Source organism: Aquila chrysaetos, chromosome 4, assembly GCF_900496995.4.
Source record: "Aquila chrysaetos chrysaetos chromosome 4, bAquChr1.4, whole genome shotgun sequence".
Classification (NCBI taxonomy): Eukaryota; Metazoa; Chordata; class Aves; order Accipitriformes; family Accipitridae; genus Aquila; species Aquila chrysaetos.
The window spans coordinates 46,505,293-46,526,705 of record NC_044007.1 but is presented as its reverse complement, the minus strand read 5'-3'; the positions used below and the strand labels follow the sequence as shown (position 1 = coordinate 46,526,705).

Genomic DNA, 21,413 nt, shown 5'->3' with positions numbered 1-21,413 from the left:
GAACCAAAAAAGCCCAGCCTCTGAGCACAGCCTTCTCCTTTTACAGACTTGGCGATGATGCCATGTAAGTCAGGAAGTTCATTTCTGTAGAAGAGCAGCACATTTGTGTTTCTGGTCTGTTCATTAGCGTAGAGAACATGACTACAGGTAGCAACATCATTTTTTTAATCTGCCAGCTTGTTACCTGAATCGTGAACCACAAGCTTTATTCCACAAGAACCACTCTGAGATCTGTGTCCATAAAACTTCTTACAGTGCTGGTCCAAAGGTGTCACTATTAACACTGAATCATGGATGATACCTGGCGCTTTATGAAGAAACGTGGGAAGAAGTTCACTGCCTATAGACACCCAAAGTCTAAGCACTTCAGGATCTGGAGAAGGACTAGGGAAATAGAGAAATAAATAAGCAGAAGTGAGCTAAAAGCAGAACTTTAAAAGGAAAGTTTCTGTGACCCCTTGAAGAGAAGCAGCATATTGCAACGTGCTTCAGCCCTGTGCCAGAGTATGCTATTTCCTTCTAAACAGTTGAGTTCAGAAGCTAATATTACTTTTAGCAAGGTTTGGACTTCATTTTTTAGAGCTGTTTCAGAAATGGTGGCTTTCTTAATTGGAGGAACAGACAACTTGTTCTTGGAGGCAGTGTGGGGTTAAAATCCAGATCTCTGTGCTTCAACTACACAGAACAGAGAACTAGGACAAGATAACTGGGAGCTTTAACTCAAAAATGCATGCCTCCAAGTTGGTTATCTGTAGCTATTTCCCCTCCCTCAGCTGTTTTCTTGGCCTCTCCCTCAGATGTTCCTGCCTGTCCAGCAAGGATGCCATATCAGCTGACAAGGCAGCCACTGAACTGCTGCACATTACAGCTTTGCTTGCTAAATATGCTTTACCTTAATATGCTGGGCTGTTAATTTTATATTTATTCTAAATTAAAAGTGGGAAATGTGCAAAATAAATAAATACAAATCATAACTAAATGAGCAGCTGTGTAGGAAGGAGACCGTCCTCAGCACATGTTCTTAAGATAACAAAATCTTGTCTGTTTCTCCATATCTGATAATTGCTGACTTTCCTGAAAGCAGTTACAATCAGCTGTTAGAGAAAAGCAAGAAATAAAAACGTTACAAGCAAAACTTTTTTTTTTTTTAAATCTATCAGTTAAAATAGTTAAAAGCTATTTTTAAAAATAAGTTGTACTGGTATCTGTGTCCTTCCCAAGCTAGCATTTACCCCAGTTCCCCTGAATTTTATCATGTAGCAGGCTGTTCATGGTAAAGGATTAAATACGGCTTGCTTGTCACTGAATGTGATACATCCCTTCCCTCCCTCTCCACCCTGCAGCAGAAATGATGGAGATTTAATTAGACCAAATCAAAACCAGCTTCCAGAAAACAAATATGATTTAAAATTGTTTTCATAATCATGCAATGGTTTAAATTATATTTCTTAATGAATCTTTTTAATATAAAGTATAACACTGGAAAACATTTTAAACATGATTTTATTGGTCTTTTTGAAGGGCGTTAGGACTTTTTAGTTTGATAGACAGCCTGTGGCCTCCAGTAGTGCCTGTAAAAGTTGCTGGACAAAGTCAAGCCTCTGAAATGGTAAGTCTTGTTATTATGGAAATGTATTTTTTCACTCACAACTACTATTTTTGTTGGTAGTGAATCGTGTTTACTTTGGGAATCAGATTCTTTCCCTCTCTTTAGCTACTGAGTTTTGTTTTACTGGTTCTGGCAACCTCCTAGGCTAACCTGAAGCCCTCTGGATCAGCAGCATCTTTCCAAAATGATACAATTAGCCCCTTATTAATCCTCTAGAGCTAGAATGGTAGGATGTCCAGACAAATTACTCCTCTCCTCTCCTCTCCTTGCAGGAGGAAAGAGATATTAGATAGCATGGAGCCAGCTGAGAAATCTATATACAAGGATATTAACTCATTCTTTTGAAGTACTTTTCAGCCTTAGATTTGAAAGCACTTTTCTGAAGATTAACTTCTGTGAAGACAGACTGACTGCTGGAATTGGGTCTCTTACTAGTTAGGATGACTTTGACTGATACTTGTCGAAGGATGAACACAAAAATAATCTTCTAAAAAGTAATGAATGTTACTCTGATTTTAGGGGGTGGGGAGGTATTAAAATGGATTTAAAGTGTGTTACTATATATTTGCAAATCTAAAATTGCATCTTTAATTTTCCTTTATTAGCTTCTGTATTTGAAAAGGAGTTCTGTCATATCAAGTGTCATTTTGGTAATACAAGATCATTTGAGAAGCTTCTGGGTAGCCAAGTGCTTGTGCTGTCCTGCTGTTATTGTATAGGCTGTTCTTTGGGGAAGAAGTTTGTGGTATTAAAAATTTGTGTAAGAGCCTAAGGGAGTCAATCAGGATGCAAGTTCTAGAAAAGAAGAAAAAGCTGGAAATAAACAAGTTTCAAAGCCAGAGGGCATTAAAGGTGGATATTACTAGTTATTTCTAAAGTCTGAGAATCTTTTCTCTGCAATGTACAGTGTTCTTTGCATTTTGCCGGGGTTTATGTTGAAGAATAAAAAGTTCAGTCCTTGATTATATATAAAACCAAGACTGAAACTGAGTGAAATGGCTGTTCTCACCTTGACTTTCCCTTTCATCCAGACGTTTCGGAAGTCTGAGAGGAATGCATTGTTTTGTTCATTAAAATACTATGGACAACAGAATGAGGGTATCCACGGATGGAGCAAAGCTCCTAAATGTTGTTTAGCGTTGTTATGACTCTCATTTGTTCTTCATTTTCTCTATTTTATTAGCAATCTAAAAATGGAGGAAACTTTCCATAATCATGCACTTTACACTTCTGTCATGGGTTTGAAACACTAATTCATTCCATGGAGGATCACAACTTGCATTCTACTGCTGCAGGTTTTTGGCTGAGTGGAGTTTTTTCAGTTGAGATACATTTTTCTTGACACAAACTGTATAGTTTTATGCACAGTTTTATGGAAGCAGTTTTATACATAGGTACATAAATAATATTGCCAGCATGCTGATAACGTTGTTGGGAAGAGATCTGTGGAACTGATTTCTTTTGAGCCATATGTACATTCAAATACCTTCTTTAGTGCTGTCAGAGGCAAACAGAATTTGGGTATCAACTTCTTTTGCTTTTTTTTTTCCTTATGCAGATTTTTTTTTAATGGGTGGGCAGCTGTCTTTAATACATTCATATTTCTTTTATTAAATGAAATGCTTTATTAACAACAAACATCGCTAGAAGAATATTTTACCATATCCACAATAAAAATTATTTTCTAGCATTGTCTTTTTTTTCCTGAGAAGCCTTTCTAGCTTGGGACCTCTTTAAGTGGTGATTGATAAAGTTGTTACGTCACGGTACTTTATAAGGGGGAAAGAAAAATCTGGCATAACACAAAAAGAGCAGTTCTTGTAGCTGTTGCGTTCCTGTTCTTCATTATCTCCTTGTGCTGTCCTCAATTTAATTTGGCAGCTTTAAAAGTTCGGCAGCTGTTTACTATCACAAAAACCCACCCACATGCAAAAGTCCCCAAATTTCAGAAAGGTTACGGATGTTAAAATAAAAGAGTAATCAGGGCACTCCTACCATGTAATAAAAAAATGCAAAACCAACAACAAACACCTTGAAATAGTCGCAGTGTTTGCCAAGTGTGCCAAATCATGAGATGTTTTTGTGATGAGGGTCAATGTCAGATTATGGAAAGAATGATATTCACAAGCTGATTTCACTTATAACTTGTGAACGTCGGTTTATTAACTCAACTTCTACTTCAGAGAGTCGTTGGTATTAACCATATAATTTTGTTTCCCCATCCCTCTTAAAGTGTAAATAGTGTGGTTCATTTTGGCTATTACTATAAAACCCAACTGGCCAAATTAAAGTGCTTTTTTTAAGGTCACATATCTTTTCCTTACTTTTTAATAGATGACAACTAATCTTCCTCCTCCCAGCTTCTGTTATATTCTTACTGCTCAGTCTGGTGAGATACATGTGGAAGTGGATGAGGAAGAACAGATTTCTAATTTGTACCAGCCACCAGCTGTTCATGGTCTAAAGGAAATTCTTCAGGTAATCTGCTTTACAAGTCAGATAACCAATACTTTGTTCCACTGGATTTCTGGTATCATGTTTGTCTCATTCACTGTTTTTGTACTATTTTCAGATCAATGGTTGTAATGAACGTTGTAGCTTTTGGGCGCAAGTGCTGTATCTAAGGCTGCAGGTAATCTTTTCATTTAGCAATGAATTCAACATAAAATCAACATAATGTTTATGTGAAGAAGCCGGCATTTATCTTGTTTAGGGGAAAACCCAAAACCTTCCTGGATGATCTTCAAGAGTTGTATAAGCAGAATTATCACCAGGTCTAAAATGCTTCTGAAAGGATAAAATGAACTGCATCTCCAGTTTCAATTCCATCCAGTCTAGAAAGTGAATTATTTCTGGATAAATTGCTATCTAACCAGAGATAATATTGCACCCTGGTAAGGGAGCTTGCAGGAATTCCATTGAGACTTGATTTATAGCTAAATGCTATCCTTAGATACATAGTGAAAAGTTCCTAGTCAGTTGAGTGTCTGGAGATAGAATTTAACAGATGATGGTTATATAAAAATACAGTTTTGCTCTTTGCATGCGAGTGTGTGGACTATTTTTGTTGACTTCAGTAGAAGCCCCTCAGGCAAATTTGGCTTTTATGGTCCAGTTAGTAGAAAGGAGGAACTCTTAGGTAAATACATCTGCCATCCATACTATGTTGGAAAGCTTATAAATATGTTTCATTTATTTGTTTCTGAATGATGCTACAATTTTCTTTCAAAATGTTGCTAACTCCCTCAGTAGTTAAAGGAATTTTTTGTTGCTGATTTATTTATTTTTTCCTGGCGACTGGATCCTCAGTACAGCCAGCACTGAATTCTGGTGGAGAATAATTTGCAATTGTCCATCAGCTCCACAAGAAACAAAGTGTGAATCAAAGCATATGAACCAAAGACAAAGAAATTCCAGAACGGCCAGCAAAATAGCTGGAGATGCTTCCCACCAGTGTAAGACATAAATTTAATTTAGGTCTTGCCCTTCTGCTTCAAAAGCCAATGAGTTATGATTTGATTTTTAGGCAGGGAGTGCTTTTAACTCCCAAGATGAGGGGTATTGCTTGTGTTTTCTCCATGCTAAGTGAGAATTTAACAGAGTATCTGTAAACGTGAAATTAGGGCTAGCTTGAAGGGGTCTTTAGGGTGCTAACAGAAAGAAGGACACATACATGCCTAAACTTCTATTTCCGAGAAACCTGTTCTACTAAAAAATAAAATAAAATTACAGACTAGTGGTATCCTAGCCAAACATTTTTGTATTCAGGAATGTCAACATCTGAGATGCTGTTGGGCCATCAGTATTCTTGTGTAGAAGCACTTCATCACTAAATTAGAGAAAAGATGAAGCATGCAAGAACAGATGTGATTTTGAAGAATGGAAGTTTGTCTAGCAGAAACAAAGGTCTGTGATTTGTTCTTGCTACTAGGAGGTTTTTTAGCTGGTTTTTTAATGGCTGTTCACTTACTGAACTGTAAGCACTAAATTTTCGTAAGTGAACAACATGAGTGCTCATAAATTTTTTGAAAGTAATGTTGGAAAAGCAATAGAAGATATTCTTCTGCATAACTTCTGGATAACTGCTGGATAATGCTTCTGGATAACAGCTCTAGGAATGTAAAGGTATTTACCTGCTGTTAGTGTATTGCTTGCCTAATCCTGCCAGAAGGTGGTCACAAACAGCAGCTTGTTTACTACAGTTGCCTTTGCCAAGAGGACATATCCTTCACATGCAAAATCGTCAAGTCATACTAAGTGAGGAAGGGACTATGATTTGGTTTATTTTGCAGATTTATTATTATTAGATAATCTGCTAAGTGAGCTAATTCAAGTGTACTTTAAAAAATAGTATTTATTCTATGTAGCTACAGTATTCTGAGATACTTTATTTGTGTGAAGGAGGAATGGAAATATGCTTTTATTATTCCTCAGAATCTGTACTGTGGTACAGAAGGAATATGAGGAAATATATTCCATCTGTGGTTAAGGAGCTGTCCTTCCTTATAACTCAATCCTGCTGCTATTTGTCTGTTGTGTCCTCTCTGTTCAGAACAAATTGTCACACATAGCAAGATGATGATTTTATACTAACTTGTGATTTTTGCTGTTATTATTATTTACTTTTTGGATGATTCTTCTGAAAGCCAGCTTTTAATGTGTTAGTAATTCTCATGGGACAGCTGTAAAAATTCTTTCTTTGAAGCTGTCCTAATGCTATCTATGCAGAGGAGGTACTCAAACGTATGTAGTTACTAGGCAAAGAAATGTCATCAATGCAATAGGCAGCATATATTGTATTAAGGCATAACCATAATATCTGAATTATGAATTTTCCCAGTCATTATTTACAATTACTGCATTTCCTCTAAGAGCTGCTAGCATGAACAAAAAGCTAATTTTAGTGTGGTTAACAGTTTCAAGGTTTGAATGCAACCAAAGACAAAAAGTTGGGGTTCTCATTGCACTACCTTAGGCTAGAGATATGCAACTTTGAGAATAAAATACTTACATGATACGTGTCTCTCCAATCATTGTAGAATTTAATTTTCATTTAAATGTTTTAAGTATGAATTTTTAATCAGCAGACTAATTAAAAATAGTAACAAAAACTTTTTAAATTAAGAAAGTAATTTAATCTTAGTGAAATATTTTAAAATATTAGAATCTTAAAATTCACAAGTTGCTTGGACTGGTAAATGTGAAATATGCTTTATTATTAAACCCATTTTTTCTAAAGCCTGGGAAAATTCACATACACACAGAGATATTATAAAAGCTGTGTTTTTAAAAAAAAAAAAAGAAGAGCACCAATCGTCAAATTGTAATCCATCTGATTTTGTTAGAGACCCTGGAATAAGCACTGATGTGTATGTAATGTCTGTACTGTTCATCATCCCAGTGTCAAAAATTTAAAAACCACTACTGATTTTGTGATAATTATTTTCAGATATGAAGGCTGAGATGAAATGTAGGTATTTTGGTTGTGACTTTGGTAGTTGTGATATACCGTAACTTAGTCACACCTTTATACCTGTCTTAGGCAGAAAACTTACGTTGTCATTGCAGATTCCTATGTCTCTTAATTGCGAGTTGTCTACTTCCCTATTTCTATGCATCATTCAAATATTTAGAGATGTTTGTTCAACTGAAAGAAAAAACTCCAGCTTTGTAACACTCTACTTTGGAACTTGCAGTAGCTATTAACCAAGGACTGAATAGTAGCTATTAAACAAGGACTGGTGCTCTTGGGAATCAGATAACAGTACACGGAAAATTTGCTCACAGAGAAATAATATTAGTACTAGCAATAGCCTTTCTTTTTTTTTTAAGGCAAAAGTTATGTAAGTCTTTGCTCATAAAAACAGCCAATGAACTTTTTATATATATATATATATATCATATCTATGATATAAATATATAACATAGATTATATACAGTAGGTACTATATAGTATATAGTAATTTTTAAATAAAATATATTTTCAAATCCCTTGTACAGTTCAAGTGAATTTTGATAAAGTATGATAGTTGGTAGAGATAAAGCCAAGATTCCAGAGGATCAACATCAGAAAGTTAATTTAAGGTAGAGATGTTGGTGTCTGCAATAATGAATAATGAAAAATTCCAATAAAGCTTTGATTCATTATCCTGTACGAGCCCTAAATGTAATAATTTCTGTCAGTTTTATTAGTTATTTAAATATTAGAGTGTTATTTTAGTCTTTCCTTCTACTAAAAATTAACAACTCAATTCCAATTTTGTGGTTTGTTTTTTTTTTTTTTGAAATCGTAGACAAAACACAGTGTTCCTATAAATCAAAGAGAGATTTCGTTGTTTGTGACTGACTCTACATTGCAAAATGTGGTTCATATGATTCCAAAAGTTGTTGCTGTGTCAGTCGCTGCATCTTGTGTTCTTAGTACGGAAATCACAGAAGCTCTCAGTGTTGCCTCGCGACTCGTCTTCTTCAAGGATGTGCTGTGGGGAAACGGTAAGCTTTACGTGTGGTTTTAAAGCAGTTGAAATCAAACTGAAATAGCATCCTAATCTCTGACACTGCAATATGTGACCTACAGAGACTTTCATTCTCAGATGAAGGTGAGACATTCTAAGTTTGGGGAAGAAATTTGAAAGGGGTTGTAATTAGAGCTTTCCCATAATGTTTTTTTTTTTACATTTTTGGCTTAATCTCCAAAGTAAAGGAGAGATTCAGTGATCTTGCTGTATGTCCACCAATATTTCTGTCAGTCTTCCCTGATGGCTGTTGAATCTAATGACCAGTGTCAATCAAATTTACTTGCTGATAGAAGACTCAAAGACTCGCAGTTGGACTAGATGATCGTTGTAGGTCCCTTCCAATGGAAATAGTCTATTCTATTAAGCAACTTGGTTTCATTTGTTTTGATATTCTTGCAGAAACTTGTTTTATTGAATTTACTACCTCTAAAAGGAATAAGAGGGTGCATCTAGAGACTTGCATGTCCCTTGGTCACTTTCAAAATGTAAGTGGACTGCAAGCACGAACCTTTGTAAATGGCTGTGTGTCCTGAAGCAAAAATCTCTGCTTTGGAGAATGAAGCATTGCATGCACCTACTCTTTGTAATCTTTGAAACAAAGTAAGACCACCTGAAGGGGTGCCCAAGCTTATTACCAGGGAATAGACAGTAACAATGTGTTTGCAGGCAGTGTGGTGTGATGCGGTTAGAGTGGAATTGGACTCTCTTCTGCCATGTTCGAATTTTTAAAACATGTTTTTTGCCTGGGAGTTGCAAAGTGTAATGAGAGCATGATACATGTATCACTGAAAGCAAAGTATTTTGTCATTGAGAAAACCTGATGGAGTCTATCCATCTGTTTAGTAGCTGGCAGCTGTCGTTGTCTTTATTGGCCATGACAATTAACATGGTCACCTTTTTCCTTGTTACTGTACTGAGTTGAAATGTCTTTGTTGGCAGGTAGGATTATTTGTGTTGAACGTACTGTTCTCTTATTACAAAAGCCTCTTTTGTACTCGGCTGCCGGTGCTGACCTCAGTGAGCTGACTGGCCCTGTCAGACTCGATGAGCTGGATTCTACAACACAGGCCAACTCCATTTGTGCTGTAAAAGGTTTGTATAGCCTTTCCTGAAATGAAGGTGGTTAATTATTTCTGCCCACTTTAATCTTCTTGGTCTTTGTACTGATTTCTTGCACAAACAGCATGGAGGGATAAGAAAGCACAGTATTCCTGTGGGTCATTAGGATATTTAAGTTTTTATTAAGTTTTTATAGTTCTTTGTGGGCTCTGTTTGCCATTTGCTGGCCATGCTCTGCTCCCACTCACTCATACCTCAGAATAAATGTTTGATGCACAATCTGTTTTATTATATTCCTCCCTTCACCATCTTCTTTCAGGCAGGAGCCTTCTGTTCACATCAGGCTTGTTGAGTTGGTGACAGTAAGGTATACTAATATTTTTTAGGCAGATGGATAAGATACGTTAGCCAGATCCTGAATGGTAGGGGTTAGTGTCTGATTTCCCTGGAGCTTTCTGCAATGGGGCAATTTAATATTTCACCATAGTCATCTAGCGTAACTTGGCTAATATTTGCTCACCAGCCACTTTGGATCATTGCTTTGTCTAGTATTTCAGTCGAACCACTAACCGTGCAGAAACATTTCTTACAATGTATTTTCTAACATTTCCTAATCATGCAGAAACATTTCCTACTTGTGTATTTTCTAATGCTTTGTCCAGTCAGCTTCTTAAACCTCCCAGTTTTAGAGTGCCTATAGGGAAAAGTCCTTAAAAGCCCAATAACTCTTGGCTTTTAAAGACAATTTCCTTTCTTAATCTAACTCTTATGATTCTGGTAGCCCTTGCAGAAAATTCTTGATACTGTTTTACATTTACACCTTCAAGTATTCACTGGAGCACTTGAAATGAGCTTTAAAATAATAGCAAATAATGGTTACAAATGAATCCTTCCAGCTATAATGTGATGCGCTGAAAAGACAGTTTGAAACCACACAAAGCTGTTACTAAACATACCTTCTCTTATGGTAGAGCCACAGGTTAGCAGTGCCTCTGTGATTAATATATAAGCACCTTGCAGTGAACACTAACGCTGCATAATGAAAAACAAGCACAACTAGAGGCACTTCACTCAAAGCCTTGGTCGTTATGTACATCTCACATCAATATTGTGAGTTACTTGAAAGGTATTTCTGTCACTGGGTGTGAAATACTTTTTGGCTTTTTTTAAACCTCTCTAATACTTATGCTAAGCATTATCACTTCTCCATTCTTAATTTTATAACTAAGTACAAGAAGTGCCTGTCGCCTTTTGTCCCATTGATAGTGTATGTAGTAGGATAAAGCAAATATTTCTCTGTCCTTTCTTTTTCCAGTGGAGCAAAGAAAATACACTTTTGTGATCTATTGTGTAAACAAGTACTTACTTTACACACATGGGAGGTGTCACGCTTTCCCTCTTCTGTATTACAGATGGAAGAATGGCAAAAGGAGAAATTAATCTTGCAACCTTGTCTTGCTTCATCTGAAATTTGTCCAGGGTAGCTGTTATCAGTATGTTCCCACACATTTGTACCAATGTAGAATATAAAGTGTCATCTTTATACCTATGCTAATGCTTTATATAGATGACAACTCTCACTTTTATGTGTAACTAAAATTATTTAATAGCATTTAAGATATATATCCAGTGTTTTGGAATTTGGTTAGTTATTGCCTACATCTTTCTACTGAAGAACTGAAACTAATAGCATTAACCCTACTTTGTTAGTGGGAGAATATGTATTTGATAGAGTAGCCCATGAAGGAAAATTTATCATCCCTAAAATTCACTCACCGTCTCTGTCTCCTAACTGAGAGAGTTTTTAGTCTGGCTTGCGCGATGAGAAGCAGTATTACCTTGTTCATTCTTTTTCTTTGTGCCCTCCTTTCAATTCCTGTACTTCTGGTCACCTGCGTATGCTGTACGTGGGCCTCCTCTCACCTAACACTCAAAAAGGCTGCAAAGGCTTTACTCTACTCCTTCTTGAAGTAGTGCTCCTTCCTGCTCCTTTGCAGTCATGGCTGCTCCTCCTGGCTCAGGGATTCAGCAGGCTCAACCTTCCCTAGAAAAACTTCTTTTTAACCAGTGAAAAATGCAGGGGGTCGTTCAAGTCCCCATCCACAGATACAGCAATTGGTCACAGTGTCAGAGCCTCCAGGAGTGCCAGGACTGGGGAGGGACAAAGGCCATGCTGCCTGCTGGGTTTTAGGTAGATTGGTCATTTTTTGGAAGGTGTATAAATAGGATAAGTTAGGTTGGAAGGAACGTCTGAAGTTCCTCCAGTCCTAACTTCTGCTCAAGGCTGGGCCCTGAGCAACCTGGTACAGCTCTATAGCTGGCCCAGCTTTAAAAGGACAATGTGGCAATCCAAGCAGATCCACCAAGTTTGTCAGAAATCCTTGTTTCAGAGAGGTCCAGTCATACCAGCTCCAGGATGGAGTGTGTTGCTCTTCAACAGATGTGTGAACACCTGAGGTTGCTTTCTACTGGGAAGTTTATTCCTCTTCTAAAGATGAGTCTGTGGTTCTCACCTGTGAGCCCAGCTCACAGATTTATTTTCTTATGACTATGCATTGCAAAGTAATTTCTAACCTCTTTTTGGTGTACAGTAGCAGTCAGGATGACTTAAATGTTGGCAGTTCATACTGCACAGAACTGTTTTTCCTCTTAACCATGCTTATGAGCAAATCCTAGTTAGTCCAATATTACTTGATTAATGATATTTGCCTATTATATAACTCACCACCAGTGACTGAATTTTGACGTTGGCTATTTTCATACCCAACACCCTTACTCAGGGGTGGTTTTTTTCCCAGGTTCCCTCTTAACAGTATGAACAAGATGGGGTCAATCAGCTTACCTAGGTTTCTCTTTTTGATTGAACTTTTCCCCTTCCTGTCCATTAATCAGGGTAACTGATTGGAAAAAAACTATACACATTCGTTTTTTGAACGTTTCAACCAGAATGTTACTTTTAATGCACAGCCTTTCTTTGCATTCCTCATCAGAGGCCTCTTTTTCCAGGTGTCATCCTATTATCAGTCTCTTCTTAATGATGTCAGCCACAACCAATAAAAATAGACTAGAGGTAAAAATTGAATTTTGGCTATGTGCGTTTCCATTTAAAAGCAGGATCTTGGGAAAATATCCAAAAGGTTTGTGAACATCAAGCAAAATCCAGAGTCTTGACAAAGATGTTGTGGTGGGTTGGCCCTGGCTGGATGCCAGGTGCCCACCAAAGCTGCTCTATCAGTCCCCTCCTCAGCTGGACAGGGGAGAGAAAATATAACAAAAAGCTCGTGGGTCAAGATAAGGACAGGGAGAGATCACTCAGCAATTACCATCACGGGCAAAACAGACTTGACTTGGGGAAAATTAACTCAATTTATTACCAGTCAAACCAGAGTAGGGTCATGAGAAGTAAAACCAGATCTTAAAAACACCTTCCCCCCACGCATCCCTCCTTCCTGGGCTCAACTCCACTCCCGATTTTCTCTACCTCCTCCCCACCAGCAGTGCAGGGGGATGGGGAATGGGGGTTGGTGTCACTTCATCACACCTTGTCTCTGCCGCTCCTTCCTCCTGAGGGGCAGGACTCCTCACACTCTTCCCCTGCTCCACCATGGGGTCCCTCCCACGGGAGACAGTCCTCCACGAACTTCTCCAACTTGGGTCCTTCCCACGGGCTGCAGTTCTTCACGAACTGCTCCAACGTGGGTCCCTTCCACAGGGTGCAGTCCTTCAGGCACAGACTGCTCCAGCGTGGGTCCCCCGTGGGGTCACAAGTTCTGCCAGAAAACCTGTTCCAGCATGGGCTCCTCTCTCCACGGGTCCGCAGGTCCTGCCAGGAGCCTGCTCCAGTGTGGGCTTCCTGCAGGGTCACAGCCTCCTTGGGGCATCCCCCTGCTCCAGCGTGGGGTCCTCCCCGGGCTGCAGGTAGATATCTGCTCCACCGTGGACCTCCCTGGGCTGCAGGGGGACAGCCTGCCTCACCATGGTCTTCCCCACGGGCTGCAGGGGAATCTCTGCTCCGGCGCCTGGAGCACCTCCTCCCCCTCCTTCTTCACTGGCCTGGGTGTCTGCAGAGTTGTTGCTCTCACATGTTCTCACTCCTCTCTCTCTCCGGCTGCAATTGCTGTTGCGCAGTAACTTTTTTCCTCTTCTTAAATCTGTTATCCCAGAGGCACCACCACTATCGCTGATGGGCTCGGCCTTGGCCAGCAGCGGGTCCGTCTTGGAGCTGCCGGCATTGGCTCTGTCAGACATGGGAGAAGCTTCCAGCAGCTTCTCACAGAAGCCACCCCTGTAGCCCTCCTGCTACCAAAATTTTGCCACGCAAACCTAATACAGATGTGCTGCAATTTCAGCAGCTTAAACTTGAGAAATGACTTTGCATGCAGGATGCACAAGACTGTCACTAGATTATTACATCTGCTGCTGCCTTCACTTGTTTTTGTTCTGACTTCAGTGAACTCTGGTGGTTTTCTCGAGGGAACTCTATGTTGTCATCAAAATAAACCTCTCCACTAGACATAATCTCGTCAGTGTGATCCTGATTCATTTCCTTCACATGTACTTGTATTAGTTGCACACTGGCACCCTGCAGCTGCAATACAGCGCACAACTGGGGGAAAGTTAAAAGGCTTAGAGAGAAAGAGATCTGTCAGAAAAGGGGATTTTGTTTTGTTTTTAAAATGATTTTTTAACAAAAAAGGAAACATATTCAGCAAACTAATCGGTAGCTTTTCTTTTCCGTGAACAAGGGAAACATGCCCATGCTGTGGCAGAAAGCATCTTACCTTGTAGTAGCAAGTGCTGATGGAAACTCTCAATGTACAAAAACTGAAGAATCAAAGTTATTCCTGTAACAGTGCAAGGGGTTAAATGCACAGAATTGCTTATTCTGTCAGTGAAATCCATGTTGTTTCGTTACATGAATAGAATTTGGGTCATAAATGTTGTATTTGAGAAGTACGTCTCCCGACCCTCAGACTTGCTGTCCTTTGAATTCTGAAATAAAATTACAGTTTTGTTGTTTATGTGTAGTTCCCTTCTTCCTGTCAGTCCTTGTCCCAGGAGAACCGGGAAAGCAAGGGATTAACACACTGTCTTACAGACCAGACAGTGTAAATGCTCCCTAGTCTCCAAGGGTTTCTTTTATTGAATGTGGTATAAATAAAACTGTGAGATTCTTGCTCAATAGGAGCTGGAATTTTTAGTCTATACTTCTGTTGTACCGGTGAAGGTTTATTTTAGTGTAATTTCATTCTTCAAGGTGATCAACTTTGTATGCTTCAAAATACTTAGAAGTATTTTCTTCATAAATAATGCTTATAATTTCAGCATATCGTTATCATAACACACAATACATTCTTTATTGGCTTCTCATAAAACACTGAATATATTTTTTCTTGCCAAAACTAGCAAGGCCCTTTGTATTAGTCCAAAGTATCTTTGGCATTCCCTTCTTAGGCACACACTTAAATCTGTGGGCCAGATCTAATCTCTGTTAAATCAGTATAAATGAAGAATAACTCCATTGTTAATGGAATTTAACCTGCATCGTTGTTTTCGAAAGGGATTGGGTCTTCTCATTGGTTTGTGTTTCCTAAATGTTGGTATCATGCTGTCTGACCTGATGATTTTTATAGCTGTTTATTGCCAAGGAAACATCAGAGGAACAGAAAGAGAAGAAACAAACAAAAACAAATCAGAAAAACAATAAAACCCAAACCAAAAGAGCTGAACTTGTTTGGAAAGTTTATTATCAATTATCTACCTTCTGGTATTTTTAGAATGTAACACACTTTGCCATACTGTCATCCCTTGTTGGAGGCACAAAGGAGAAAGGGGGTGAGATTGTTGGAAGAGCTGATGCTTGCTCCAACAAGTCTTATTCTTAAGCTGAGAGTCAGAAAGGACCAAACCTGCTGTGAAGCCAGGAGTGACTGTGTTTGCTAGCTTACTGTTAGTATTTTGTAAGAATTTCATCTTCTGCAGGTACTGTTGTTGGAGTTAATGAGAGCACTGCTTTCTCCTGGCCTACATGCGACAGATGTGGCAATGGAAAGTTGGAACTGTGTCCCCAGGACAGGTGAGAGTCAGCATGCTCCGGAGCACTCCAGGTGTTTTGCAGATGTAGCCATAACAGCAATAGGTGATGCAATGATTCCTGCAGGCACAGGCTGCACTTTGTTCCTTCCTAGAACTAAGACGTAGTATTTTTATTGCTGATGAACTGATAAAACCAGCAAGGTTAGATTAATTTATTAAGAAAGATACAAGTAGATATGAAATGGTTTAAATTTGCAGTTATCACATTTTTTTTCAAACTAATCTTAAAGTATTGCTTACAAAGATTTCATAGCCCGCTGCATTATAATATTAGTTTTAATAAACATCCATGTAAATCACAGGTCTGATTTTAAGCTCCTTTAAAAGTAGCTTCTTGTGTTTGTCTATGCTACCTCGTTACCCTGTGTACCACCAATTCACCTCATTTTTATATTGAACTGTGATCTTTGCTGTAATTTACGGAAGTGTGAAAGAGTGGCGTTTCAGACCTATTTGATTTATAACCTTTCTAAAAAGGATGTTGAATAATTCTGGGAGTACAACTGTCCCAAATGTGAAGACTGATCCCACAGGACCTGTTACCACGTGAAATGCTAAACCTGCGTCACACTGGCATGTTCTTGGAAAACCTCCCCTTCAGCTGCTTAGCCAGCTTGCTCTTGCAGGGACTGAGATACCTGAGGGGATAAAAACACGAGAGGATAAGAGAATAGTCAGAGTGTAAAAAGAAGGAAAGTGGGGTTCTTCCTAGTGGAAAAGCTTACAAAAAGCATAAGGAGAAGTTGGGTGGGTTTGATCCCATTGAAATAGAGAACATTTTCCTAAATATGAGAAGCTTTATGGCTTATGCTTTGTTATGTATAGCCTCTGGGGGAAAAAGGCTGAAAATAAAAAAAAAGTTGTCCTATATTATACTGTCATGCAAAAATAAGGATGTGTGTACATTCACATAGTAATGTAGTTCGATTAAAAAAAATATCAACTGTGAAGGACACTTTTGCTTCATTTGAAGAACAATGTAGCATCAATATTTAAGACATTATTCCAACAAGCTCTTACAGCTGAGCTTAATTTTATGCATATGACTTAAGTATGTGCTGAAAATGTTGAATGTTTGCTGAACGAGGGCCTAAATCAGTAAGTCACTTGGGCCAAATCTATAGTACAAATTTTCTTGTACCATAACTTTTAGAAGGTTATAAGATTAATATTTGCTTAAGGGGAGTGACTATAAATAGCAACCTCCCCCCATGTTGCCAAAACTTATAAAAGGAAGATCCTTTTGCTAGAAGAGTTTAGGTGCTCCAAGAGAGTTATTTAGCTCTACCGACAGAAGAGTTCTATTTGTTATTATCAACTGAATCTCTGCCAGGGCTTTCCTACTAGAAGTCTACCGGCAAAATATTTTAGAGAATAAGCTAGCTGGTTTTTTGTGTGTTTTGATTTATGACTGATAGCTTTTCCATTTTTATATGTTTTTCCATCATTATTTGTGTGTTTCAGAGGATTGCTATATTGCAGCCAGTGCTCTGAAGTTGTCATTTCACCGGTTTTGAAAATGCAGCTGGAAGTCTTCTTGAGTTGTCCATCTCGATCTCAAAGTACAGTAAAAGTAAAGGTATGGCATGAAATAAGCTTCGGTGTATTGAGTATAGTGAGGCTAGATATGCAGACACACAGGTACTCTAAGCCACGCTTTTATAAACAGCTCTGTCAGAAGACAAATTAAAAGATGTAAGAGTACCCCATAATTTAATCTGATACTAAACTTGTGTTTCGTTGGACTAAGGACGCAGTTCCCAGATCTTACTCAAACAATACAGTCGTCGAGTTCACCCTGAGGTTTGCAAACTGTTTTATGGTCCAGCTGAAGGGCTTTGTTGGGCTGGGCCTTGGGAAACCTCAGTCTCCACAGCCTAAAAAGAACATGTATTTTTAGGCTCCCATTCTGAACATCTTTTGTGTCACCTCTCCTCTGTTTTCTTGGCCAGGGAAACAAAACCATTCTATATTAAAACGATAAATCTTTGTTCAATGTGACTGTTTTAACCTGTGAACAGAACATGTTTGCACACATAAGACTTTTGTCATGAACAAAACCTGTTTATTTTCTCATTCCAGCTATTACAAAGGACAATCTCTTCTCTCCTGATGTTCTCCGCCAATGAGGATGGGGTAGGTATAATGAATGTTGAGGAAAGAAAGTTAAACTACATAACTTAGTGTAGAGGCAGAGTACAGGAGACGTGAATCAGGTGGGAAGATACTCGAATCACAGAAATGAAAGGGTTTCCTGGAGGTCATCGTCCAACCTAGCGCTCACACTGGGCTATTGCCAATGCGCAGGCAGGTCAGCCGTGACTTTGGCTGGCAGGGTCTTGAAAACTTTGAAGGAGGGAGATTCTGCCTTTCCAGGCAGCTCATTTCAGAACTGCACTAGGAGCGGTAGGGGATTTCACTAGAAATAATGAATTTTTTTTTCATGTCCAGCCTGGGATTTGAGTGGGCTGGACCCTTTGGCAATCCCACCTTCCACCTGCTGACGCTTTGCTATCGCGTGACTATCATCAGGCTGACACCCCCTTTTTTAGAAGAGGGGTGCTACAGATGGGGTATGTAGACAGCTTTAGCTCAGCTGCAGATCTGCAGAGCTATCTGCAAATAGGACTATGTCCAGACATTCAGAGCTGCGACGGGCAGTGCTGGGCTTAACTCCATTTTCTGGCTGAGGATCCAAAGACAGCAAACACAGTTCAAGCATCCCACCTTTTGGGGCTGGTCTTCTAAGCCCTGTAAACCAAAACTACTCTCTAATAGCACAACCATGAAACTACTGGCAGGCGGTAATAGTAGAGGAATTTGCAAAATGCATGCAAAATAGTACTTTATAATTGCGTGAATGAAATACACGTAAGCCACGGGGATCCATGGGCTGAAGTACAGTTTATGTAATCGTGAAGTAGTTATTCCTTTAATCTGAGATATCAGAAGAACCTTGACATTTGGCACAGTGACCCAGATTTATCACAGGTGAGGGAGGCACCTGGGTAGGTGCCTGGCTGGCATTGGCTGCCGGATGGTCAGCAGTGAAGGAGCGGCACCTTCAGAGGGTGATTAAGTCCAATTAACATCCCAAGATCCCCCCGTCTCCATTGCACGTGGAAGGGAGCAAAGGTCAGCTCGTTGTCTTGTTTAATGATCCTAGTTAAATATCTTTGGTTAGGTGACACGTGTCGGGGTCATTTTGCTTTCTCTGCCTTGTATAATCTTCTAGCATTTTGCTATTATGTGCTCCATGGTTTTAATGGGATTTATGGATAATATTTAAAGTGGAATGCTGCTCTGAAATCGTAAATTATTTTTCTTATGCTGGAGGGTGTATATTTGATTTAAGCAAAGAGATACAAGAAATTTCCAAAATATGTTTGCTTTCTTAATAGCAGTTAAGTCTTGCTAAGTTTTACACAATGTGTCTGGTTTGGTTACAGACTGACAAAACGTAGTTCTTTTTTGAGTTAATAGAATTCAAACAACCTCTTTTTCATGTTTCAATTTTTATAATGCTAGTATTTAGAAATCTGGCAAGTTAGAAACAGGGGGTTTTTTCCCTAGCTGAAATGCAGGGATAATTTTTTCCTTTTTTTTCATAAGCATTTCTGTCTCTGAACCACTGCATTTTAAAAGCAGCACAACTCAGCGAAGATTAATCACAAGAAATACCACTTGAGGTGGCATTTTTTTGCCAATGCTGCTAAAGTTTCTAAGGGTGTAGCTTTGTAATCACTTCTTTTGGCAGGGAGGTTGGTTTTAGCCGCCACTGCCCCTGGCCACTTATTCCTTACCTTGTGACAACCCTTCTGTTACACCAGTATAGCTGTTTGTGCAGCTGCATGATGAATTGGACTGCAGAACTGGGCTGGAGTAAAAACAATCTGTGAAAAAAGAAGAAAAGGGTTGTTCATACCTTGAATCAGGCAATAGATGTGGGTATCACATACCTGTACAAACGCACAGCCCAGATGAAAGCAGGGTGCATGGTCAGAGGCTGGTCGCAGGCAAGTCCCACTGAGGAGAGAAATGGATGTAAACCTGCCGTCTGAGAGAGAGACTCTCTCGGGCAAGGTATCAGCTATCGGTGTTACCAGTTCTTCTGGTAACATGCTCTCTCGTCTTAGAGAAATCATCCCAGCCTCACATCCCTCTCCTCCACACAGAGTACAGTCTCTACAAATTCGCTCAGGCACAACTCCTGGGTAAACTGCCACTCGATCATTAGACAGAAGGGACTGTGTAGGCACCAGTGATCATGAACGACGCATGATACAACACAAAGTAAAAAGCGGGGGGGGGGGGGGGGGGGGGGGGTGTCGTAAAAAGAGTTACAAAATATTTTTTCCTTTACTGGATCTGTTAGCTAAGATAATTGATATATAGTATGTATATATACATTGCTAGCACATGTGAATTCCTACCAGTGTCAGAAAGCTAGATAAAGGGAGCACATGTAGCTTATGCTTCAGCAAAATTGAGTTTGAAGTCACAGTAGCTGTTTTTGGTTTTTTTTTTTAAACAGCTCATTTTTGAAAGCCTGGTAGGGAAGCAGCACTTTAAGCAGGAGTGAGATCTAATTATTGAAAATCTAACATATTCATTCTTTCCATCAGTTCTAACGCACCTTTCTTTTTGAGTCCTTAAAAAAAATTGTCTGTTGGAAGAGGACCTTGCAGCCGGCATCTTCCCAGTTGAATGCTGCTTAGAACAGAATGTCCAGGACTGTTTGTTTTAATCAACATGCTTTTATCACTGCAGAGTTATGAGGTGCAGAGCGTGCTGGGAAAGGAGGTGGGGTTATTGAACTGCTACGTCCACTCAGTCACCAGCCACCCCAACTGTGTTGCACTGGAGGAAATTGTTCTTCTGGAAGCAGCAGCAAGACACTGAGCTGAACTCTAGTCAGCTACTATAGTATCTGTGGACTTTGTGATGTGGTTATCTGTTAACTAGTGCCACAGATAACGTATAATGCAAGTGTGATAAGTATTAAGATAGTTTATTAAAACTGTGATTTACAAAGCACATTGTGCTAACGCTGAAAAAATATCTATATAAAAATTTCTGTTCAACCTTCTGAACTCTTCTTTTTCACATCAGTTCAGAATTTAAGAATACAGTTCTTTCTTTGGCATGTTTGCTGTTTATGTACGTAAAACATCTTGTTCTGGAAGTTTTGAATGGTTGTCAATTTTTTTTATAATATTGTATTTATTATGTGTCAATGGAAAATATTTTACTGATATTTTTGAAATAAATACTTTGCTATAGGCAGTGAATATTGGTCTAAGCTGAGTTTTATCAGTGGATTCCAGACTTACCACTGGCTGCAAAACACCGCGTTGTGTGCTAATTCTGAGTTGTAGCATTTGTTATCACCTTGCAATAAATGTTATAAAGACAGAGATTTGAACAAAGCTTATATTTTGAAGCGTCAAGCTTATATAAAGTTAATGTTTTACAGCTAACTGGTCTCTAAGCAGAGAAGTACTGTGTTATCTGTAGCTTCCCACAAAGCGGGTGTCTCATTATACAGTTTCTGTTACGGGTAACGAGCAAACTGCTTTGTAGGCCACGTAACTTTCCTCACCCCGACTGTACAGAGACATGGATTACAAATCAGATAATATCAAAATCTTCCTATGTGTGCATTGTTTGAGATGCAAGAATTAATGTTAAGCATTCAGTCAGAGATTAGGGCTTTTTTCCCCTTCCCCTTTCTCGGTATTTAAAAAACCCGTACAGGTCAGAGGAGGAGGAATGAATGGTTTTGCACAGGTCCAGCACATGACTACCCAGCAGAAGAGGAACAGCAAACTTGTTGCTACACTGATCGTTCCTGCGGCCGAGGCCGATAGTGGAAAGTCAGATACGTCATGATTACTAAAGGAATGACCCAGCTTTTGAATCCCCCTTTTCCCCCCTCCTCCAAGTCTTTCAGTCTCTGACCTGCCCCCCGTCATAAGGAAAAAGGGGATGTCGGCCAATTCCTGTGTAGAGGATACTGCCCTGTACGCGGCCAGGGTCACCCCTTTGAAACCAGCAAGACTTTTCTCTCTCGCAAAGCACTGGCTGTTGGAGATGCTTGTGGTACCAGGCCGCTTTTCTGCCAGCGCCCT

At 39.2% G+C, this 21,413-nt stretch overlaps 1 protein-coding gene and 1 long non-coding RNA gene across 6 annotated transcripts in view; one reads left to right on the top strand and one right to left on the bottom strand.

The window, feature by feature from the left end:
- SPIDR (scaffold protein involved in DNA repair) overlaps positions 1 to 20,697 on the top strand; it is a 208,194-nt gene extending 187,497 nt beyond the window's left edge. For all 5 annotated transcript variants that reach the window (XM_030011353.2, XM_030011352.2, XM_030011351.2 and 2 more), the window contains 9 exons: positions 1,522 to 1,609; positions 3,944 to 4,087; positions 4,182 to 4,241; positions 7,903 to 8,101; positions 9,067 to 9,219; positions 15,169 to 15,262; positions 16,747 to 16,861; positions 17,365 to 17,418; positions 20,053 to 20,697. In XM_030011353.2, coding sequence (XP_029867213.1) covers positions 1,522 to 1,609; positions 3,944 to 4,087; positions 4,182 to 4,241; positions 7,903 to 8,101; positions 9,067 to 9,219; positions 15,169 to 15,262; positions 16,747 to 16,861; positions 17,365 to 17,418; positions 20,053 to 20,184 — 1,039 coding nt within the window. In that variant the 3' untranslated portion in view covers positions 20,185 to 20,697. The remainder of the gene's footprint in view (positions 1 to 1,521; positions 1,610 to 3,943; positions 4,088 to 4,181; positions 4,242 to 7,902; positions 8,102 to 9,066; positions 9,220 to 15,168; positions 15,263 to 16,746; positions 16,862 to 17,364; positions 17,419 to 20,052) is intronic.
- LOC115340190 lies at positions 14,912 to 20,059 on the bottom strand. Its single transcript, XR_003922962.2, has 3 exons — positions 19,919 to 20,059; positions 19,086 to 19,175; positions 14,912 to 15,920 (listed from the first exon to the last, which is right to left on the bottom strand). It is a non-coding gene; the product is annotated as an uncharacterized LOC115340190 (long non-coding RNA).
- Positions 20,698 to 21,413: the final 716 nt, after the last annotated feature.